This window comes from Neofelis nebulosa, chromosome 9 (assembly GCF_028018385.1).
Source record: "Neofelis nebulosa isolate mNeoNeb1 chromosome 9, mNeoNeb1.pri, whole genome shotgun sequence".
NCBI lineage: Eukaryota > Metazoa > Chordata > Mammalia > Carnivora > Felidae > Neofelis > Neofelis nebulosa.
In genome coordinates this window covers 58,915,112-58,935,414 of record NC_080790.1, presented here as the reverse complement: position 1 = coordinate 58,935,414, position 20,303 = coordinate 58,915,112, and the positions used below count along the sequence as shown (strand labels likewise).

The 20,303-nt window shown below is 35.8% G+C and overlaps 1 protein-coding gene across 1 annotated transcript in view; it reads right to left on the bottom strand.

Annotated features, from left to right (window-relative positions):
* Positions 1-238: 238 nt before the first annotated feature.
* PELI1 (pellino E3 ubiquitin protein ligase 1) overlaps positions 239-20,303 on the bottom strand; it is a 57,595-nt gene continuing 37,530 nt past the window's right edge. The window contains exons 2-7 of the mRNA XM_058683928.1: positions 14,322-14,460; positions 11,317-11,446; positions 8,113-8,214; positions 3,742-3,939; positions 3,457-3,645; positions 239-2,675 (exon numbers count right to left, since the gene is read on the bottom strand). Of these exons, the coding sequence (XP_058539911.1) occupies positions 2,109-2,675; positions 3,457-3,645; positions 3,742-3,939; positions 8,113-8,214; positions 11,317-11,446; positions 14,322-14,392 (1,257 nt within the window). The 5' untranslated portion in view covers positions 14,393-14,460 and the 3' untranslated portion in view covers positions 239-2,108. The remainder of the gene's footprint in view (positions 2,676-3,456; positions 3,646-3,741; positions 3,940-8,112; positions 8,215-11,316; positions 11,447-14,321; positions 14,461-20,303) is intronic.

The window sequence follows — 20,303 nt, the reverse complement described above, 5'->3', positions numbered from 1 at the left end:
CAGGACTTAACTAAAGCCTCAATTATTCAACCACTACACAAAGTTCCTTTATTAATAAGTAAGAGATGCTTTCCCAAGAGGACCAGCGATTTAAAGTGTTACATTAAATGCAAATTCTTCACCTATTTAAAGTGAGTATTTTTGAAGTGGGGGAGAGGTAGATTTGTCCACAAGTTTTTGTGTCTGGTTTCCCATTCTCAGTTATGCAATAATGAACTCACAGAGACAAATTCAAGTATCTATTTTCAAAAGTATTTACTTAGTTTGAATAAATTAATTGCAAATAAAAATTAGCTACAATATATAGCCTGAATAGAAATGACTAGAACAAATACAACACAGGACTTGATTTCCTTGCATTAGTCACAAAGCATGTGACTATGTGGAAAACTTCAAAATCAATTATATTTCTTTGAAAAGGGGATAACAGCAGTTACTGATACATCACAACTAGTAAACTTATAATACAAGTTTCCTGACATGCATTTCCTGAGTGAACCCAAATGATCATTTTTAAAAACAAGGAAATTCTGACAAGTTCAATTAAAGTAAAAATAGTTCATGGCTTCTAAGCAACAGGTTTTTTTTTTTTTTAAACTAAAAGAAAATTCAGAACAGCATAGTAATAGTTATGATAAATTAAAGCTATACTACCACATACAAAAATTTGCTAGAGTCAATTAAGTATTACACAACTTTCAAACTAAAGGAACACAAATCAGAGGATTAAAAAAAAAAAAAAAAGATCCTGTCTAATCTAAAAGTGTACGGATTTCTACAAGGTCACAAAGGGTTTGATGTAGTGCAACTGTCTATGCGTCCCTTGTGGTACATTATGAAAAGGGGAGGGGAGGGAGTGAAGAAACATTTTCTTGCTTCTTGAAGCAAAGAACTCATTGGAATTAGAGAATAAACATACCGTGCAAGTATGTTCCTCTACTCGGCTGTCACTGGTGCTCATCTGCCAACCAAACATTTCCTCGAGTCACACGGTGGCAACTCTCCTTAGAATTCAAAGCCCACACAGTAAAGGCTGGTCTGCTAGGTTAAAAAAAGGGGGGCACTGTTGTCATTCAACCCTTTATCTCTTTCTAGATTTCTTAATGCCTGGGAAGACCACATACAGAATAATCAATTAGTTAAGCATTTCTTTTTCTAAAAGCAAATCAAGTCACTCTCTTCCTTGTTAATTTATGCTTTTTTTCTCATGAGAATGATTTTTTTCTAGAAACAGTGAACAGATGAACCACAGTTTATATCTAAAAAATAAACTTGCCAAATGTTGCTGGTACTAAAAACAGATTAGTTATCATGGGAGAAAAATAGATAATCTAGATTAAATTGCATATTCAACGGAGCATATAAAATGTTTCTTAGCATTAAGTTTTCGTTATATACTACACTTGAGAGAAACATTAAGAAAAAGAACTTTCCTGATTATATTCAACGTGGTTAAAAACAAACAGCTCTTACACAATAGTAATTAATATGAATTTGGTTTTACAAAGTATTCTAATTTACCAAATTCCATATTTAGAAGGGGGGTGGGGAGAGGCTCTCTTGTCCTTCTTTCTAAGCTTGCAAATCCTTGAGCTATACTCGCTAAACTACCATTCACACCAAGAGTGTGACACCATCGTTACCATGCTACTCTATCAAGAACATTCGAAGATATTTTCTATAATAAAGATAAATAGAAAAAAGTTAATATACACGTTGCTGTATTTTACAATGTTTGCAACAAACTGTAAACTAACATAGTTTGAACCAACAGTACCCTCAGTTATATAAAACAATTTTTCAACACTGAGGATGGGTGATTCAAAAACACTAAAAGGAAGGCAACAAATTAGACTATGTCTTTTTATCCTCAAAATAGATTTTCAAAACTCAGAATTCAGAAGTCTGGTACTTTCAGAAATTCTTTTCTTGAGTTTCCCAGATTTTTTTGATCAGAAATTGTTGCTATTTATTATAAATGTTTAAAAAAATTCTTCATCTTAATGCAAATGACCAGAGCAGAGAAACTGTGACATGGACAACAGGTTGGAAAACCCAACTCACTTAGCTTATAAATTTATAATGTAGTCCTGGAGGACAACTGTCTGTTAGTCTAGAGGTCCTTGGAAAATAAGTCTGATGTAGCCTTGTTCACCAGCCAACTGATGTGCACAAAAGGGGCAGGCTGCGTGAAAAGTATGAGTACCATGAGGAAGTGGGATCTGGGACCAATAGGCAGTTGTCTTTTCTGAACACACATGCCCGCATGGGCTGAACGCATGGGTTGGAGGGCCGGCGTCCACATAAAATCCAGCTTCACATCCAAGCCACAGAGGGACATAGGGACCAACAGACCTACACATGGGACATTCACGATCTTTTCCATCACGTTCTTCTTTGTTTCCCCAGTTATGATAGCCATGCACATGGCCGCAGTTTAGATATACCCATGGTTGTTTTTCATCAACAACATCTTTCCTCTTCATACTAGGAAACGCTAGTGTGTTGAACCCGACAGGGCACTGAGGTCGTGCTGCATTGATTTCCTGTCTTAAAGCTTCTAAATGCTTCACTGTAGGAGTGTGGGAAAGGCCTTCTGCAGTACGCCACAGCAATGTTGCACCGCAGAGGTCAATTAATGAGCCATCTTGTAATTGATTGGTTTCAATTTCCACCTAGAGGAAACAAGAATCAAAAAACACATTCACCACTGTGTTTTCAATTCTCATGTGAGAGTTTTGGTCTTACATGCTCCTTACTCAAGAATTGAGATTTCCTATGACTGTTACTAAATAGAAGAAACTCTAATGGTAGTCATGAAAAATGTAAGCTTGAAAACCAAAGGTAAAATATTGAGCAAGAACAGATTTATTTTCAGCCTTATGGTAAAGACGACAGATGATTAAAACATGTGGCTCATCAGTAAGTCTAATATTTCCAATATATGTCATGATCGAAGAGATATAGATACAAATAGAAAATCACAGTGCTATTTAACTTAGAAAAGCTTAGGTTTTAAAACATATTAACATGATATGAAAGAATAAATTTTTCAAGTGTCTTGATTAAAACATTCAGATATTATCCTCTAGTATAATATTTAGTAGTCTTTGTTTTATAGTCAGACTTGTGTCAGCAAGAGATTTAAGAGTTTTTGGAGGGGCCCTTGGGTGGCTTAGTTGGTTAAGCATCTGACTCTTGATTTCGGCTTAGGTCATGATCTCAAAATTTGCAGAGTCAAGGCCTATGTCGGGCTCTGCACTGACAACATGGAGCCTGCTTAGGATTCTCTCTCTCCTTCTCTCTGCCCCTCCCCTGCTCATGCTCTCTCTCTCTCAAAATAAATAAACTTAAAAAAAGAAAAAAGAGTTTTTGTAAATACGTAATACATTCAGTCTAACTCACCTTAGGTACAGCTTACTGTACCTAGGTAAGAAACTACATCCCAATACTTACCATTTTTCCTCTCTGCTGAGCTGATCTGGTTTCCCGCAGGCTGAACACATTTCCACACACTGATATTTCTCTCCATATTCCAGGCTTGGAGTCTTCTGTGAACCCATTGCGTGGATGCATAACAAGAACGCCATTAGTGGTCAAACCATCCATCTGCCCATCTGATGTCTTCCATTTGGCAGCCTTCTCCTAGTAGCAATAAGAATAGTGAACTTCCATTTATTTGTAAATTGGAAACAGAAGTGGTTATAAAATAACACATCATTTAGGAAAACAGCTTTTTACCCCAAGGAAGATGTTTTTTGATGAGTCAAATCCTGCAGCATAAATCCGTGCTGTAAAGGGGGGATTCCGTTCACATATGATTCTACAGGCAAACCTTGATATAGTGCTTTGCACGGACTGTGTATCAGAATTACTTTGGCTTCCGGGAACTGTGTCAGTTACTACAAAATCAATTGGACTTTCAGTTGACCGACCAATCTAAGGGAAAAAGAAATATCTATAAACCTATTGAAAGGAATACAGTGGAAAATCCATTCAAGAAAGGTATAGTAAGATGAAATCATTAAACTTCTAGAATTTCTAAAGCTTAATAAACTTATACTGAACTCTGAGAGCATCTACACCGTAAAAAACTAATCTGTCAAACTTGTTCTGATGTAATAATCATTTAGAGCGCAGAAAGAATTAAGTGGGAACTTACCACCCAGAATATATGAAACCCTCAGGGAATGCAGAGCTTAGGATGGCTGAGATTTTAGATGGCTGCAAATTTTAATCTTAACCCCTTTGGATGGAAATATGCCTGCCATGTATTACTCTACCTTCTTTACCAGAATGTAGTGAACATACAAGTAAATCTTTTATGATGACTCAAGGACATTAAACTATAAATACCATTTAAATTAAACTGAAATGCAGTGATGTCTTCAGGTACTATAAAGGTGTACAAGAATGCTGATCCTTATGTTAATGTTAAGAGCTTACACAGGTTTGCTTTGAGGTCTTATGTATACTTTACAGATATTCTTGTGTGTTTTCTGTCAGCTTGTCAGCTATCATTTCTTACTGTTGGGCATGCTCATCTTTAGCAGCATGCTCGCCTCTAACCAGTTAACTATTATTCTGATATTGGTTGAGAAATCAAAAAAACTAAACCTCAAAGAACAGTATTTCAAAAGGTTCTTGGTGAGATCTTAAAAGAGTCTCCACAGAGCGAAGAAAAGGAATTTCAGCCCATGGCCTGTGTGGCCATTATTTTATATGCCAGATGTCCTTTTTTATTTTCTTCCTGGTTCTTGGCCATATTTCTGAAAGATAAGGTTCCCAGCTAAGGAGAGTTCTGGTGGGTGGGTCAGCAAATTAAAACATCTTCAGAAGTACCAGCTAGTAAAGAAATTAATTTTCATTTTGAAAGATGAAAGTTGAAAAGGAAATCAGTGGAACAGATGACAGAACTGACAAGTGTCACAGGGCTTTAAAGTAAACATTTAAAAATGATCAGTTCATTCACGGGTTTGTTACAAAGTAGTATCTAAAATTGAGGAAACTGGATACTGAGAAAAAACACTGACCCTCCACAAAGATGACACTTCAGTCATTCTTTGCATAGTTGAGCCTCAAGAATTCCTCATACCTACACACCTTTGGATAAAATACTTTTAGTGTTTTTGTCCTATCATCAATTGTAAGTCATTAGTTTGGATAGTTTTTGAAAGAAATTGGTTGGTTAACAAATGTAAGACTGGATGTCCCTTTTCCTGCTTTTTAAGATAATAATAGCCAAAGAAAATGGTCCCTGACTTTGGAAACTAAAAATATTTCCAAAAATAAAAGCTCTTTTATTTTTTTTATTAAAAAAAAAATTTTTTTAATGTTTTATTTATTTTTGAGACAGAGAGAGATAGAGCATGAATGGGGGAGGGGCAGAGAGAGAGGGAGACACAGAATGCGGAGTAGGCTCCAGGCTCTGAGCTGTCAGCACACAGCCCTACGTGGGGCTTGAACTCACAAACCAAAAGATCATGACCTGAGCCAAAGTCGGATGCTCAACCAACTGAGCCACCCAGGCGCCCCAAGGCTCTTTTAGATCCAAAAGATGTAGGCCAGGAAATAGATTGAGGATTGATATTTAGAATCAAGAAATTCAGAAATGGCACTTATTTGGGAGGAGAGATTATTCCAGAAGAGTTGATATTTGATCTGGGACTTGGAGGATATTTAAGACAACAAAGCAATATTGGTAAAGACAGGTAAGAAGGAAGAAATCTCATGAATTTATAAAGAGAAGAAACCTCTGTGATCATGATCAGATTCCAAAATATAATTTTTGTGTGTTAAGATAAATTTTGTAATTCTTTCTCTTTTGAACTGCTACTATGAGCTTTAAAAACATAGATCCCTATCATGTTATCTCCCACTCTCATTAAAAACCCCAATGGTCTCTTACAGGCTATCCAAACTTCTTAGTTTCTTATTTCTATAATAATTAGAAACTGACCTCACAATTTGCTTCCCACCAATCCAGTTTAATTTCGTATCGTTGCTATTCACACGAAAAGTATATTCTAGCTACAAGCAGCTTACTTGTCAATCTACCACACTGTGTACTTTGCCATCTCTTTTGTTAGAATGCCTTTCTACAGGCTGGACTGGCAAAATCCTGCTCAACTTGACTAAAAAAAAAAAGGAGAGGGGCACCTAGGTGGCTCAGTTGGTTAAGTGTCCAACTTCAGCCTTGGTCATGATCTCACGGTTTGTGGGTTCAAGCCCCACATCGTGCTCTGTGCTGACAGTTCAGAGCCTGAAGCCTGCTTCAGATTCTGTGTCTCCCTCTCTCCCTCTGCCCCTCCCTTGCTCGTGCTGTCTCTCTGTCTCTCTCTTGAAAATAAACAAACAATGAAAAAAAAAAAAAAAAGGCCCGGACAAAAAGGCACTACTATTAAAGTCTTTCCCTCACCCTTCTTCAATCCAATCAGAAGCTTCACATTTAGACTACCAGTGTAGGCTATGAATACAATCAACTTGTAATGTCTCCTTTATTTAACTTCACAGTGTCCACCAATGCAGAGTTGGAGTTTGTATAGCTAATGAATTGAACAATAAATTATCTTGTTCAGTTTGGAAGCAATCCTAGAATGTGTATACAACCAGTTTCTCAAAGACTGGCTAATTTATCAGGGTGGTTTCTGATGTATCTCCATTTTTTTGATATAGAAATGTTTGGATTTTCCATACACATAATGCTTGTAGAAGGAGCATCATGTCTATTATATTGGGAAAAACTCTCCATTCCTTTTTGAAAAGGAGAAAACCAAAAATGGCACAACTTATTTAAGGACCTTCATAAGATGGTAAAGACACTGTTCCATAATTCAGAATGCCTGGTTTAATACCAATTTTGCCCCCACCTAACTTTGTAACATTGAATTCACAAGATTTCAGTAACTTTATTGACAAAAAATAAGGGATAAACAAATAAATTTAAGGTATTATCTAAAACTAAAATTCTGGGGTCAAACATCTAGATAGCATCTTGATTCTTAAAAAAGTTAACTAGGCACATTCATTTTAACTGGCTATCAGTGAAAAAAAATGTGGAAATCATCCTAAAGCTTGTGTTAGGTTCTCATTAAGATCCCAACCTTCATCTTCATTAAGGGTGTTATTTATTTTAAATTTTTTTGGGAAAAGCAAGAAAGACAAAAACATACAACCATATTCTAATATTAACTACAGAGACACTATTCTAGAAAATTCAGTATTCTATTAGAAGGGCAGTGAGTGACTTCAGAGAAATATTTTGTTACTGGTTATAATTAAAGACATCCCAGGCCTTTCCACATTCAATCTTGTAAATAAAGAAAAACTGCAAAGTCACTGGGACAGTAATTATAAGAGCAACATTATCAGGTACTAGTAATGTCCTATTTGTTTCCAAAAAACCCAGGGCTTTACAAAACCAAATAAAGGAGAAGACCATGATTTTAGTTTTCATCTTTCGGTTTGACTGTTCTATCATATATCAAGTTTACCAATGTACCAATCAGCACTGGATTGGTACAAAAATGAGAGAAAAAAACCTTTTACTGCATCAGTAGTAGCTTGGAGCAAATATGTGCTGGAAAACAAGCCTGACACATACATGATATGGACAGTTTACAGACTGCCCATACATTTTGTTGCCTCGAGAGGAAGGTGGGAAATAGTGGCAAAAAAGGTCATAAATATGTGCAGAATATTTCTTGGTTCCTTTTTTGGGATAATAGCTAACTGAACTATTATTATAACTACTATTATTAATAGCTAAGTGTTTACCAGCCACCTGGCAGAGCTTTGAGCACTTCACATGTACTAACACATTTAAGCCTCCTAAATGTCATTATGAGGGAAGCTCTATTATCTGCACTTCATAGTAGGAAACTGAGGCATAGAGTGGCTAAGTAATGTTTACTAGGAATTCTGACTTCAGAGCTCATTTCTTAACCATGCTATGCTGACTTCTATATATGAGATTTAGAAATCAAAATATATTTTAATGAAATATGTGGTTAAAATATACTAATCATTAATCTGAACACAGGAAAAGTCACTGACAATAGGTTTTTAACTTTTTTGTTTTAAGGAAAAAAAAAAATTCAGATGTCATAATACCTGAAACATATCAGTGTTGCTGTCATGAGTATATTCAACCACTACTGTCTGGGCCCGAGATAAGGTATACGATATGCTGTGCTGGTCCTTGTTGCTTATTGCCTAAGAAAGAAAAGATTAATAGCAAAAATTAGCTGGTAGGGTAATCAAATCAAATTTAAAAAAGAAAAGTAATGTATTACATACTTGACATATTTTCTCCTAAAATTTAAGGGAGAAATTAATAACTCTTCCATAACCTCAGCTGTGACAGTAGCTTCTTGGGTCGAGTGGGGTGTAAAAATAATCTGAAGATGTTATAGAGTAAGAACATAATTTCATTGTATAAAAACACTATAAAACATGGATCTCCCTTACAAATATTTTAAATGATAAAATAATCAAAATCAAGTCCCATGTAGAAACTGAAAACAGTACTGAATACTGTTCTAATAAGGAGAAAATACAGTATTTTTCAAGATAATGAAGAAAATTATTTTTAAAGTAACTCAAAGAGTTATATTAAGTTACCACAAGCAGAGTTAACTGGTTTTAACCATTCTGTGGCTCTACAGATGACAAATATTTGCCATACGCTGGGCCAAATATGGAAAAATTCATAGAATGATTAAACATTACCAAAGGAAATGGACATAATGCTTACGACTGTATTTGACTTATCCCAAACTAAAAACATTGCTAAAAAGAACTTTTTGGTTTTGTTTTCAGGCATTTTCTATGTATATGAGTTGAAGATAATATCAGAAAGGGGGAAAACCTACACAAAGGAAGTGGAAACAGACTGCATAAAAGGAAAACAGAAAAGAATGATTATACACAGCAAAGAAGCTAAATTTAAAAATGTTTCTTAACTAGAACTTTGGTATTATAAATCTTTACTTGGTTTCAATTTGTAGGTAATCTGTAATAGATAAAGCCCTAAAACAATAGCTTTAAAATTAATTAAGATTGTGAAATTTTCCAATATTTAAAGAGAATAAACAAAACACCTGGGTACCAACTACCCAGCTCTATCAAAGCATAATAATGCCACTTTTACTTCTGATTTCTTAAAAGAAATTAAATTCAACAGGTAATATCAATGCTGCTTACATGTTCTTCTTACTCTCCTCTCTTCACAGAGGTATCTAACCTCATTAAATGCACTGTAGATCCATTCCCATGCACGTTGTTAACATTTTAAAAATAAACATTATATAATCGTTTTACAGGCTTTAAAACCTAGAATTACTTTAATTCAGCACAAACCAGTGATTTTTCAAATAACTGCCCAGAACCTTAGAAGTTAATTCTTAATGGCTAAAGAGATTTGAAAACACAGGGTTTTATGTACATTGAGACTGTAATCCCTGGCTTTTTTTTAGCTATTAAACCTACTCTTAGATTAAGAATAAGAACTATGTCAAGTTAAGTTCTCACTGGACTGAAAAGCAGGGTTTAATCATATCCTAGATGACTGCCAGAATAGGGTATTTTAAAAGTCGGATCAGAAATATTTTCCCTATGATAGTGGTTCTCAACCACAGGTAGTATTAGCTGTGTAAGGGGTACTTGGAAATATGTAGGTACATATTTTGGCTGTCACAATGATTTGAAGGCTTAAATGGCATTAGTGGTTGGGACAAGAATATTAAATGTCCTGCAATATACGGGACAATCCTGCATAGAAATGGCATACCCAAAATGCAATAGCACTCCTGCAGAGGCAATTCTGGAATAAAGTTCCTCAGGTTGGATCAATTAGCTGTTCACTTTCACTACCTGCTTAGCACATCCCTTCTCTGCAAAAAGAGACACTTAAAAGAAATTGTCCCTTTTCTACATTTACTGGGTCTCAAACAGTAATAGAGAAGGCCTCGTCAAGGCAAGAGGACTGTTCTAGACACTACACTGGACACAAACAAATCCAATTAACTTCAGGACTGGAGTTATGACCTAAAACAAGTCATCACATGTCAATTTCTCTCTCATTTATTTAGCTGACAAAGATATGCCTCAGATGGTATAATATTGACGCACATCCTGGGGCTGCTTAGCTAAAAACACAGGTATTTCCAGAAGCTCAGAGACACTTTGTAATTTTTATTCATTCAACACGATATCAAATACAGTTTATGTTACAAAGTTGGAAGTAGAGGAATTCACAGAAATGTAAAGATTTGAAATTCCCCCTAATTGTCTATCACTCCAGGAAAAGCCCAAGTGTTCTGAAATGAGGGCCCAGTTCTGGAGATTTGGATAAGGAAAGAAAAAGGAGCTAAGAGCATTAAATATGTGAGGAGACTGAGAAGTTAAACTGTAGATACAGCTGGGTATTTGCTTTTACAGCTTTGATTCATTTTAATAATTACTGAGGTCTACTTTGTTCAAGGCACTATATTAAAAGCTATGATGGTCAGAGGCACCTGGGTGTCTCAGGAGACTCTTGATTTCGGCTGAGGTCACGAAATCATGGTCACCATGGTCACCAGGGTCATGGGATCAAGCCCCGCATCAGGTTCCACTCTGAACATGGAGCTTGCTTAAGATTCTCTCTCTCTCTCTCTCTCTCTCTCTCTCCCTCTCTCTCTCTCTCTCTCTCTCTCTCTCTCTCTCTCTCTCTCTCTCTCTCTCTCTCTCTCTCTCTCTCTCTCTCTCTCTCTCTCTCTCTCTCTCTCCCGCCCCTGACCTCTGCCCCTTTGTCCTGCTAGTGCTAAAAATAAAAAAGAAAAAAAAAAAAAAGAAAAAAAAAGCTATGAGGGTCATAAAATGAGCAAACAAAACATACGAGCATACACAGAATCTCTGATAAAGACCCTTACTTTAGAAAAATCACCTCATCCAAACTATGCTTCTAGAACCTGAATATGCTTATTATATACTACATTCCTTGTCCAGCCCAGGCAAGACCTCCTTTGGTAATAGTGGAAGCCCTGGCCCAAACCTACCTTTTTTTTTTTTTTTTTTAAATAAGAAAAGGGAATGTTTCCTTCTAATTTCCACCCACTGATCATGGTGTGTCACTTAAAAAAAAAAGTCTGATGCCCTTCCATACAGCGGCCCTTCAAATATTATATCTCCAAAGAGTCTTCTCCCATCCAAACAAAAGGAAACTTCTGGTACAGAATGTGAAATGAATGCTAGAGAATATAAACAACATGTACATGTCTTTCAATTTCTCCAAGTTAACAGATTTATTTTAATCTGTGTTTGTTTGTTTTTTACCTTTGCAGCCTGAGGAGTACAAGCAATATGCACAGTGCTGGGCTTCACCCCATTTGCCTTAGGTCTTTTAAACAAAGCAAACCTACTTTTCCTTCTTCCTCTATCGCCGTTTGGGAGAGATCCATTATACCTGGTGGAGGGAAAAAGTCTAGGTGATCTCTTTTAAGAACCACACAATTTTAAATTAAATGCTTTACTTTTGCCTTACAATAAGAATCAATCCCCAATTAATCATTTATTAGCACATTGTAAGTATCTCAAATTCCATTTAGTCACTGCTGATCCCCAGACCAGCTGTCTACGAGTATGAAACAAAATGAGATTTTGCTTACATTCCAAGTTACAAAGAAGTATTTTTTGGATTATAAATAGTCTTAAGTTATATGTATTTTTCTTCCCTCTTTTATTCAAGATAATCAAGAGCTGATTAATGGCATATCTGATTCCTTAGGACTCATTCTGTGTCTTTTAAAGGTAAATGTTTGCATGTGCTAATACAACCTTTAAAAAAGTCCAGTATGAATTGTCTAAAACAGAATCTCCTTTAATTGTCATTTAAATAGTTTAACTTTTGAGAGTTTTTAGATTTGTTTGATAAGTCTCAGTGACTTGAATGCACACATACACATTCACATACACATTGGCAAAACCTGTCCAAAGGAGATGCCTGATAAGTAGTGATTAAATACACTTTTGTTGTTCAGATCTCGTAATCATTTCTCCATGATAACATATATATGTCTTGAAAATAAGCAAGTAAGTGAGGACTGAATAGGAAAGAAGTTCACACCAAAACACTGGGTGTTTACTATGTATTAGGCACTATTGTGTTCTTTACCACATAACATCTCATTTCATCTATCCTCATAGAAACTCTTGAGATTGGCATCACTCAACCTTTACAGGTTAGGAATTAAGTTATTCCTCAGAGGAATAAGATTCCTTAGAGGCTTAGAGAAATTAAGCCATTTTCTGAAGGTCACACAAGTGATAATGGAAAAACTAGGATTTGAATCCAGGTGTTTGTCATGCTTTTTTCATTCTTTATTGCTTCATTATGGCACGAACAGTGCCTTAATAATAATCTCCTCATTCACTGTCCCATGCCCTCTGACAAAATCTTTGGTTTGCTAGTCTCTCATATATAGTTGGTCAATCTGAGGGAAAATGAGGCAGGGACTAAGGACAGTTTTGAGGTTGAAGGAGAATATAATTGTAAAATGGCCTACATTAGTGGCTGAGAAGGAAGAGGAAGAAACTTACACTGCCACATACAGAAATTATACTAACTCTTTATACAAAACTAAACACACTGATTTCTATTGGAGAAAGCCCTTGCTAATCAGAGTTCAGAGCAGTGCCCCTTAGTTAATACACTACTCATTCCAGGATGTGTGTTGCCACCAGACCCACTGTGGGTACCTGACCCTTCTGTCTGCCAAGTTGCATGACTTGTTTCTCTTCTGGGAATATACTCCCCTCCCTCATTGTGTTACCATCGCTCAAAGCTCTTTTCTAAGTAGTGACAACACCAAACTGACAACCATATCCAGCTTTATTTCTCCTAGGGGGCTGAAAAGTATTATTTGTATTTTAAGATACCAAGAGTGCCAATGCAGAGACAACCACTAACTGAGGGTTAAATGAGAAACTGCTGGGCTAAGAAAGGCAGTTTAAACCATATACTCAATTTTAAATTCTAGTCTTCAGGGATGCCTGGGTGGCTCAGTCAGTTGAGTATCCAACTCCTGGAAGTTGAATTGCTGCCTGGGATTTTCTCTCTCCCTCTCACTCTGCCCCTCTACTGCTTGTGTTTATGCACATTAAAAAAAAAAAAAAAATCAATTCTAGTCTTCAAAGGACTCAAATTTCCTGGCAGAAGAATTTAATTTGGAATATTTTTTGGTACTTAAAAGCTGTTTGTTATTAATACATTAAGATCTATGTGATTTGAAATTGTAACATTGTAGTTACTACATAAGTTTCTAATCTTTTAAGTTGTTTTTATTTTTAGGTCTCAAAGGGTCTTAGATGATCTTGTCTGTCATTTTACCAAAGAGCAACCTAACGCCTAGAATGGTTAAGTAACTTGCCCAAGGTCATATATAACTAGCAATGTTGGAATAGGCACTGGAATGTAGCATTCCTGACTTCCAGTCAAGGTCATTAACTCCATATGATCTGTCTAGTTTCTTTTACTCTCTCATCTGAAACAATGGACACATTCTCACTTAAACAAGAACTTGTACCAACCTGATTCTAAAGCATGTTGTAATGTACAGAGAGCTGTTTTCTAGACAGAAGAGAAAGGGAAAGTAAATTTTGCAATTTCTAGTTTCTGAGATTTCTAGCTAGTAGACTAATATTGTGTCTCTGTTTTGATTAATGCAAGTTTAGACTAAATAAATTGAAATAATGGAATCATTTGTTCCTCAATCTTTAGATTGTGTTTATGTAAATGGATGAGAATACTTAGGAAGCAAATAAGTAGTGAGATCCTGGCCTTCAAAGTCATCGTATCATTATGTCTATACAACCCTATCATAAGCAGCACAGGGCCATAAGCACAAAGCAACAACTTCCTCAGAGGTATAAAGTAACAAATAAATGCTAACCTATGTGAAATGACCTCAAGGGGGGAAGGGATTTTGGTAAAGACAGTTGAGGCAAACTTTTCTAAAAGATGGGAGAGGGAAGACAAATGTAATGACTATATGACTTTAGATAAATACACTATTTTATCTTAAGAGGATTTGTGCTTTCTGGGGGTGAGGGTGAGGCAAAATTTATGCATATTAGAGCACTTATAAGAGATGGCATAAAAATGAGAATTGAAAGAGTTTCTTGATTTAATATTATCAACATTATTTTGAGATAATATTACCTTGTAGCTCTAAATTGTTTTTGGAAATAGGTAGGAAATACATTCTAAAAAGGTTTGATTTAGATGCCAAAATTACTACCTATTATTCAGTTTTATGTGTCATCAGATGGGGAAAACTTACCCTAAGACAATGAGTTCACCATATTTTACTGGTGCTTTGGATGGATGATTTTCTTGATCAGGAGAAAACATGAGCTTGGTTGTCTTTCTCAAATCTTTGTTCACTGGTCAGGAGCCTTGGACACCTTTAGCATTATCTCCTAGAGGGAAAAGCTTTCATTAATAATATGAACAATGAATTTCAGTTAAAATAAAGATGTTGGGGCACCTGGGTGGCTCAGGTGGGTAAGCATCCAACTTTGGCTCAGATCATGATCTCACAGTTCATGGGTTCGAGTCCCTTATGGGACTCTATGCTGACAGCTCAGAGCTTGAAGCCTGCTTCAGATTCTGTCTGTCTCTCTCTCTGTCCCTCCTCTGCTCACACTCTGCCTCTCTTTCAAAAATAAGTAAACATTAAAAAAAATTAAAATAAAGATGTTATTTTCTAGCAGTCCTTGTGAGTACAATATTATGCAAAATATATCACATTATATAGAAGGTGTGTGACATTTTTCCGAAGAGTGGTTATATATTTTGTCCAACTGTTTAAATAGTTTAAAAATGTAAATTTGGAAATTTCCACTTCTAGGAAGATAGAGTAGGAGTATTTTTCCCTATTATTTGCACTAACTACAACTAAAAACTCTGGATATTATATATAAAATATAGGAAGACTCTGAAAAGTAGAGAAGGTGACCAGCTAGGGACCTTGGGGCACAAGGAACGACAAAGTGCTGAGTTCTCTGGGTTTTCTTTTTGCTTAATATATCCCAGATTTAGAGCTGAAGAGAATCCAGCAATCTGGAAATGTCAATTGGCAGAGACAAAAAAAAGCCACCTCCAAAGCTTGTTCACTCTAGTTAAAGGAAGGAGAAAGGGGCAGCCTTAGCAAGACAGGTTTTGACAATAGCTAGTCTACTGCAGCCAACCACCACAGAAATCACTGGCCCTACCACTGCCCACACAAGCAAGAGCCAAATGGGGAGCCTTGACTTCCACCTCAGAAGGCCATAATGAAGAGTCCCTTGCTCCTGACAACCAAGGTATTTGTAAGGGCAGCCAAGTAGGGAGTCAGGACTTCCACCCTCCTGGTTGGTAACATGTCTTCACCCCTACTCTAGCTATGTCAGTGGAGACCATATGGGGAGCCTGGACTTCCACCCTCATCTGACAGTAACAAGGATCTCCTTCCCTTGGGTGTCAATGAAGGCTGAGTATGGGACCTGGAGTTCTAGGTCTACCTGGCAGTAATAAGGAGGCAGTCCCTATTCCCCTGCCAAAGCAGTGTCAGAAAAAGACAGTGGAAGCAGATTTAAATAACATCCAGAGTCTCAGAACATAATGACAAAACATCTAGGTTTCAATAGAAAACCATTCATCATAGTAAGAACTAGAAAGATTTTTAAGACAATGCAAAAAGAATAATCAATAAATATCAAAGCTGAGATGACAGAGATGTCAGAATTACCTGACAAAGATTTTAAACCAACTATGATAAAAATGTTTTAGTAAGCAATCACAAACATACATGGGACAAACAAACAAAAAATAGAAAGTCTTGACAAAAAAAAAAAAACAAAAGATTTAAAAGCTCACTTTTTAGGATATTCTATTCACCAGCAGAATAGAAGGGACATAATAAAGAATCAGTGAACCAGAAGATAGAAATTACCTAATCTTAACAAGAGAGAAAATAGGCGAAGAATAAGAAAGAAGAAGAAAGAAGAAAGGAGAAGAAGAAAAGAAAGAAAGAAAGAAAGAAAGAAAGAAAGAAAGAAAGAAAGAAAGAAATCTTGAAAGCAATCAGAAAGAAAGAGAAATTACGTCTTACTTAGGGGGCGAGGGGGAGGGGGGAAGAGCAATTAGAATGAGAGTGGATTTCTTACCAGAAACTATGGAAGCCATAAGAAAGTAGCTTATTTTTTTCAGGTACTAAAACAACTGTCAACTCAGAATCTTATACCCAGCAAAAATGGAGGAGAAATCAAGACAGTCTCAGGTGAGGGAAAATTTGTCACCAACAGATCTACTCTAATAGAATGGCTAGAGTAAATTCTCTAAGAGAAATGATAAAAGAGAAGAACCTTAGAACATCAGAAAAGAAGAAACAACATGGTAAGTAAAAGTACGGGTAAATACAATACGCTTTCCTTTCCTTGAATTTCTACATTATGTCTGAAAGTTATAGCAAAAATTAACACCATCTGATGTGGTTCTAAATGTATGTAAAGGAAATATTTAAGACAATTATATATGGCACACCTGGACATTTATCCTAGAGAAATGAAGACTTATGTTACAAAACCTGTACATGAATCTTTATAGCAACCTTATTCATAATAGCCAAAACCTGGGAACAATCCAGATATTCTTTACTGAGTGAATGATTAAACTGTCATACATCTATGCCATGAAATAGTATCCAGCAATAAAAAGGAACAAACTACTGGTATATGAAATAACATGGATGAATCTCTAGAGAATGATACTGAGTAAAAAAAGCCAACCTCAATGGGTTACACAAATGATTTTATTCATGTAACATTCTTGACATGACAGAACTATAGAAATGGTTAACAGATAAATTCTTGCTAGGAGTTAAGGAGGGGGTGGGAGTAAAAGGGAAGTAGGTGTGGCTACAAAAGGACAATAGGAAGGACCCCTGTGGTGAATGGACATGTTCTGTATCTTTACCAGTGTAGTTTTGCAAGATATTACCATTGGGGAAAATTGTGTAAAGGGTATACAAAATCTCTGTATTATTTCTTCTGGCTGCATAGGAATCTACAATGACCTCAAATTAAAAAGCTTAATTTAAGGGGCATCTGGGTGAGTCAATCAGTTGATCATCTGACTCCTGATTTCAGCTCAGGGTCATGGGATTGAGACCCTACATCAGGCTCTGTGCTAAGCATGGAACCTCCTTAAGATTCTCTCCCCTCACCTCCCACCCAGTGTTCTCACTCTTTAAAAAAAAAAAAAAGAAAAGAAAAGAAAGAGAAAAAAAGCCTTATTAAAAAATATAAATTTGGGGGCGCCTGGGTGGCGCAGTCGGTTAAGCGTCCGACTTCAGCCAGGTCACGATCTCGCGGTCCGTGAGTTCGAGCCCCGCGTCAGGCTCTGGGCTGATGGCTCGGAGCCTGGAGCCTGCTTCCGATTCTGTGTCTCCCTCTCTCTCTGCCCCTCCCCCGTTCATGCTCTGTCTCTCTCTGTCCAAAAATAAATTAAAAACGTTGAAAAAAAAATTAAAAAAAAAAATATAAATTTGACACACATAGGGATAACAACACTTCTGATAAGCCACAAAAACTGCTACTATAAACAATCCTCATAATACTAGCCTGTCTACTTTATCAGCAGTTTAATGGGATCAGGTATTCCTGCATCTATTCTCTTTATGGTCTTCTTGTTAGACCTGTTACAAAGGTTTTACAACAAAACTCTTACTAGCTAACCCATGAAAGTCTCCTGGTTTTTTACATCCACCAACAGTTTTCATAGGAAACTCATGAAAAAAAAAAAAAGCCTTTCTACAGTACAGTGAAATACAGCTTCTACAGCAGCACTTTCAGAGAGAAGACAACACAGACTATTTGTAGCCCAATGAATGAGAACAAGCAAAAGGAAAAGGCTTAGCCATTTTCACCCTCTTTTATCTCTTGTAACTGAAATACACATCTAGACCAACAATTCAGATAAACACACTAATTTTTATTAGTAAATTTAAAAAACACTAAATTATTTTAAAGAAATAAAACATGCTTAAGAACTATTTATTACTTTTTTAAAATGTTTATTTATTTTTGAGAGACAAAGAGGGGAGGGGCAGAGAGAGAGGGAGACATAGAATCTGAAGCAGGCTCCAGACTTTGAGCAGTTAGTGCAGAACCTGACCCAGGGTTTGAACCCATGAACCGTGAGATCATGGCCTGAGCCGAGGTGGACGTGCAACAAACTGACCCAACTGGACGTGCAACAAACTGACCCAACCAGGTACCCCCATGCTTAAGAACTATTTAAATAAAACATACATCTCCTCCATTCAGATACACTATAAACTCCTTGCATCTCCCCAGATGAATTTCTCCCCAGAGAAATGTTTTATTTCAGTAAAATAAACTATTCTGATCATATCCCTCATTTGGAAAAAGAAACAATATAAAGCTAACTAAAATCTTCAGTGTAAAAATTTAAGAGTTTTAAAAAGAATTAATTCAAATTAACTAAAGAACAATTTTGGTTCCATCTAACAAGACCTTCTGATCTATGTTAAATCATACTTTAATATGAACAAGAATTCATACCTTCTTATTTCCCCCATAAAGAAGCATCCTATTATAACAAAAAGCTAAGCAAAGCTTAATTAGAAGCTTTAACTGTGCCTTTCTTATTAGACAATTAAGGTACTGCCATCAAATAGGAAAACACGGCTTTGACACATTTCTGACCAAGAACAGCAAGAATTAAAAATGTAATAATAAGAATTAAATTTAAAGTTTAAATTAAATTTTAATAGCATAGCTTTGTCTTGATTTGGACTCCTTTTTAGAGTTACTTTGTATTTTTAGGAAGTGATAATTTTCCATTTATAGTAGTAAAATGTTCCTTTTAAAATAAACTTTAAAGAGGTAAGCAATTTAAATGGTATTAAATAGTATTAGTACTGTGATCTGAAATCTGGAAGTGATAGAAATGAATGCCCATATTTGGCTGACACTAGCACGTAGCGTGGTTAGCAAGTATTAGCCTATGTTCTAGTTCTAGCTCTCTTTGAACAAAGCAATGTTTCCTCATCTCTAAAAATGATGGGACTGAAGGAGAATGAAGAGCATTTTGGAGCTGTAAAAAAATATGAGACCATCTTCTAACATAAGAATTTACAAGTAATGTACATATAGGACTACACAGATTTGGCCCATTGCCTCTACAGCAAAAGGAACAATTTTTAGTTTTGACAAATAACTAGAGTAGGGCTAGCATACATTCACCATTTTATACTTCCTGGAGCCCTTGGCCTAATTAGCCAAGAAAAACAATAGATTTCCAATTATACTTATTCTTAGTCTGCTTAGATACATTAGAAGGCTTGATTTGGGGATATTTTATCAGTGATATCAAAGTTTCAATCACAGGAACACACTCAAACTTGGCTTCTATTTCTGTATCTAATAATCTGAAACCTATAATAAAACACTTTAGTAGTATTGTTCATACACTTAAATGACCCAAGATAAAACAGTTTTCTTAAATTTAAATGGTCAATGCTATATAAACTGGCATTCTTAAACTATTAATAACATATGCCATGATAGCTACTTCTCCAGGAACCTTCTATTACAATTCTAAAACATGTTGATAGGTGACTGTTGGAAAGAAGTTGTTAGAATCTTTATATTAGGTTCTGAAGAGTCATGATTTTCACAATAGTTCAGAATCTTTAACAAAATCCAGTTGCTAGACAGTGATATTGCACTCATTCTCTTTGTATATTCTCTGTATTTAAAATCTAAATAAGATATGTAATTCTTCAAAATTAATTCCTAAATTTAATCACTTGAGAACATGAAATGAGTAAATGTATAAATTCTAATGACTCAATTACTGGCTCCACCTGTTGATATTCAATTAAGTTAGTTGGTCTGACCACATATATTCAGTTCTATCCTAATGTGATGATCTAACAAAAATAATACTAAATAATGCCCTTAATTCTGAGACTGGAAAAAAAATCTTGCTAAAATAGTAAAACTGTTTTCTATAATACCTATTATTTTAAACCTCCGCTTGATCCTTAAAAAGCGAGCATGTTCTCATCAGCAGGGGCCTTCCCAAGTTCAACAAATTTTTTTAAAGAAACCTATTCTAGAATAGTATTCTTTCTTCCTTCCCTCCTTTTCTTTTTTCCCCCTCCTCTTCTTTCTTTTCTTCCTTCCTCCCTTTCTTCCTTCCCTCTTTTTTCATCTCTTCTTTCTTTTCTTCCTCCCTTCCTTCCTTTCTTCCT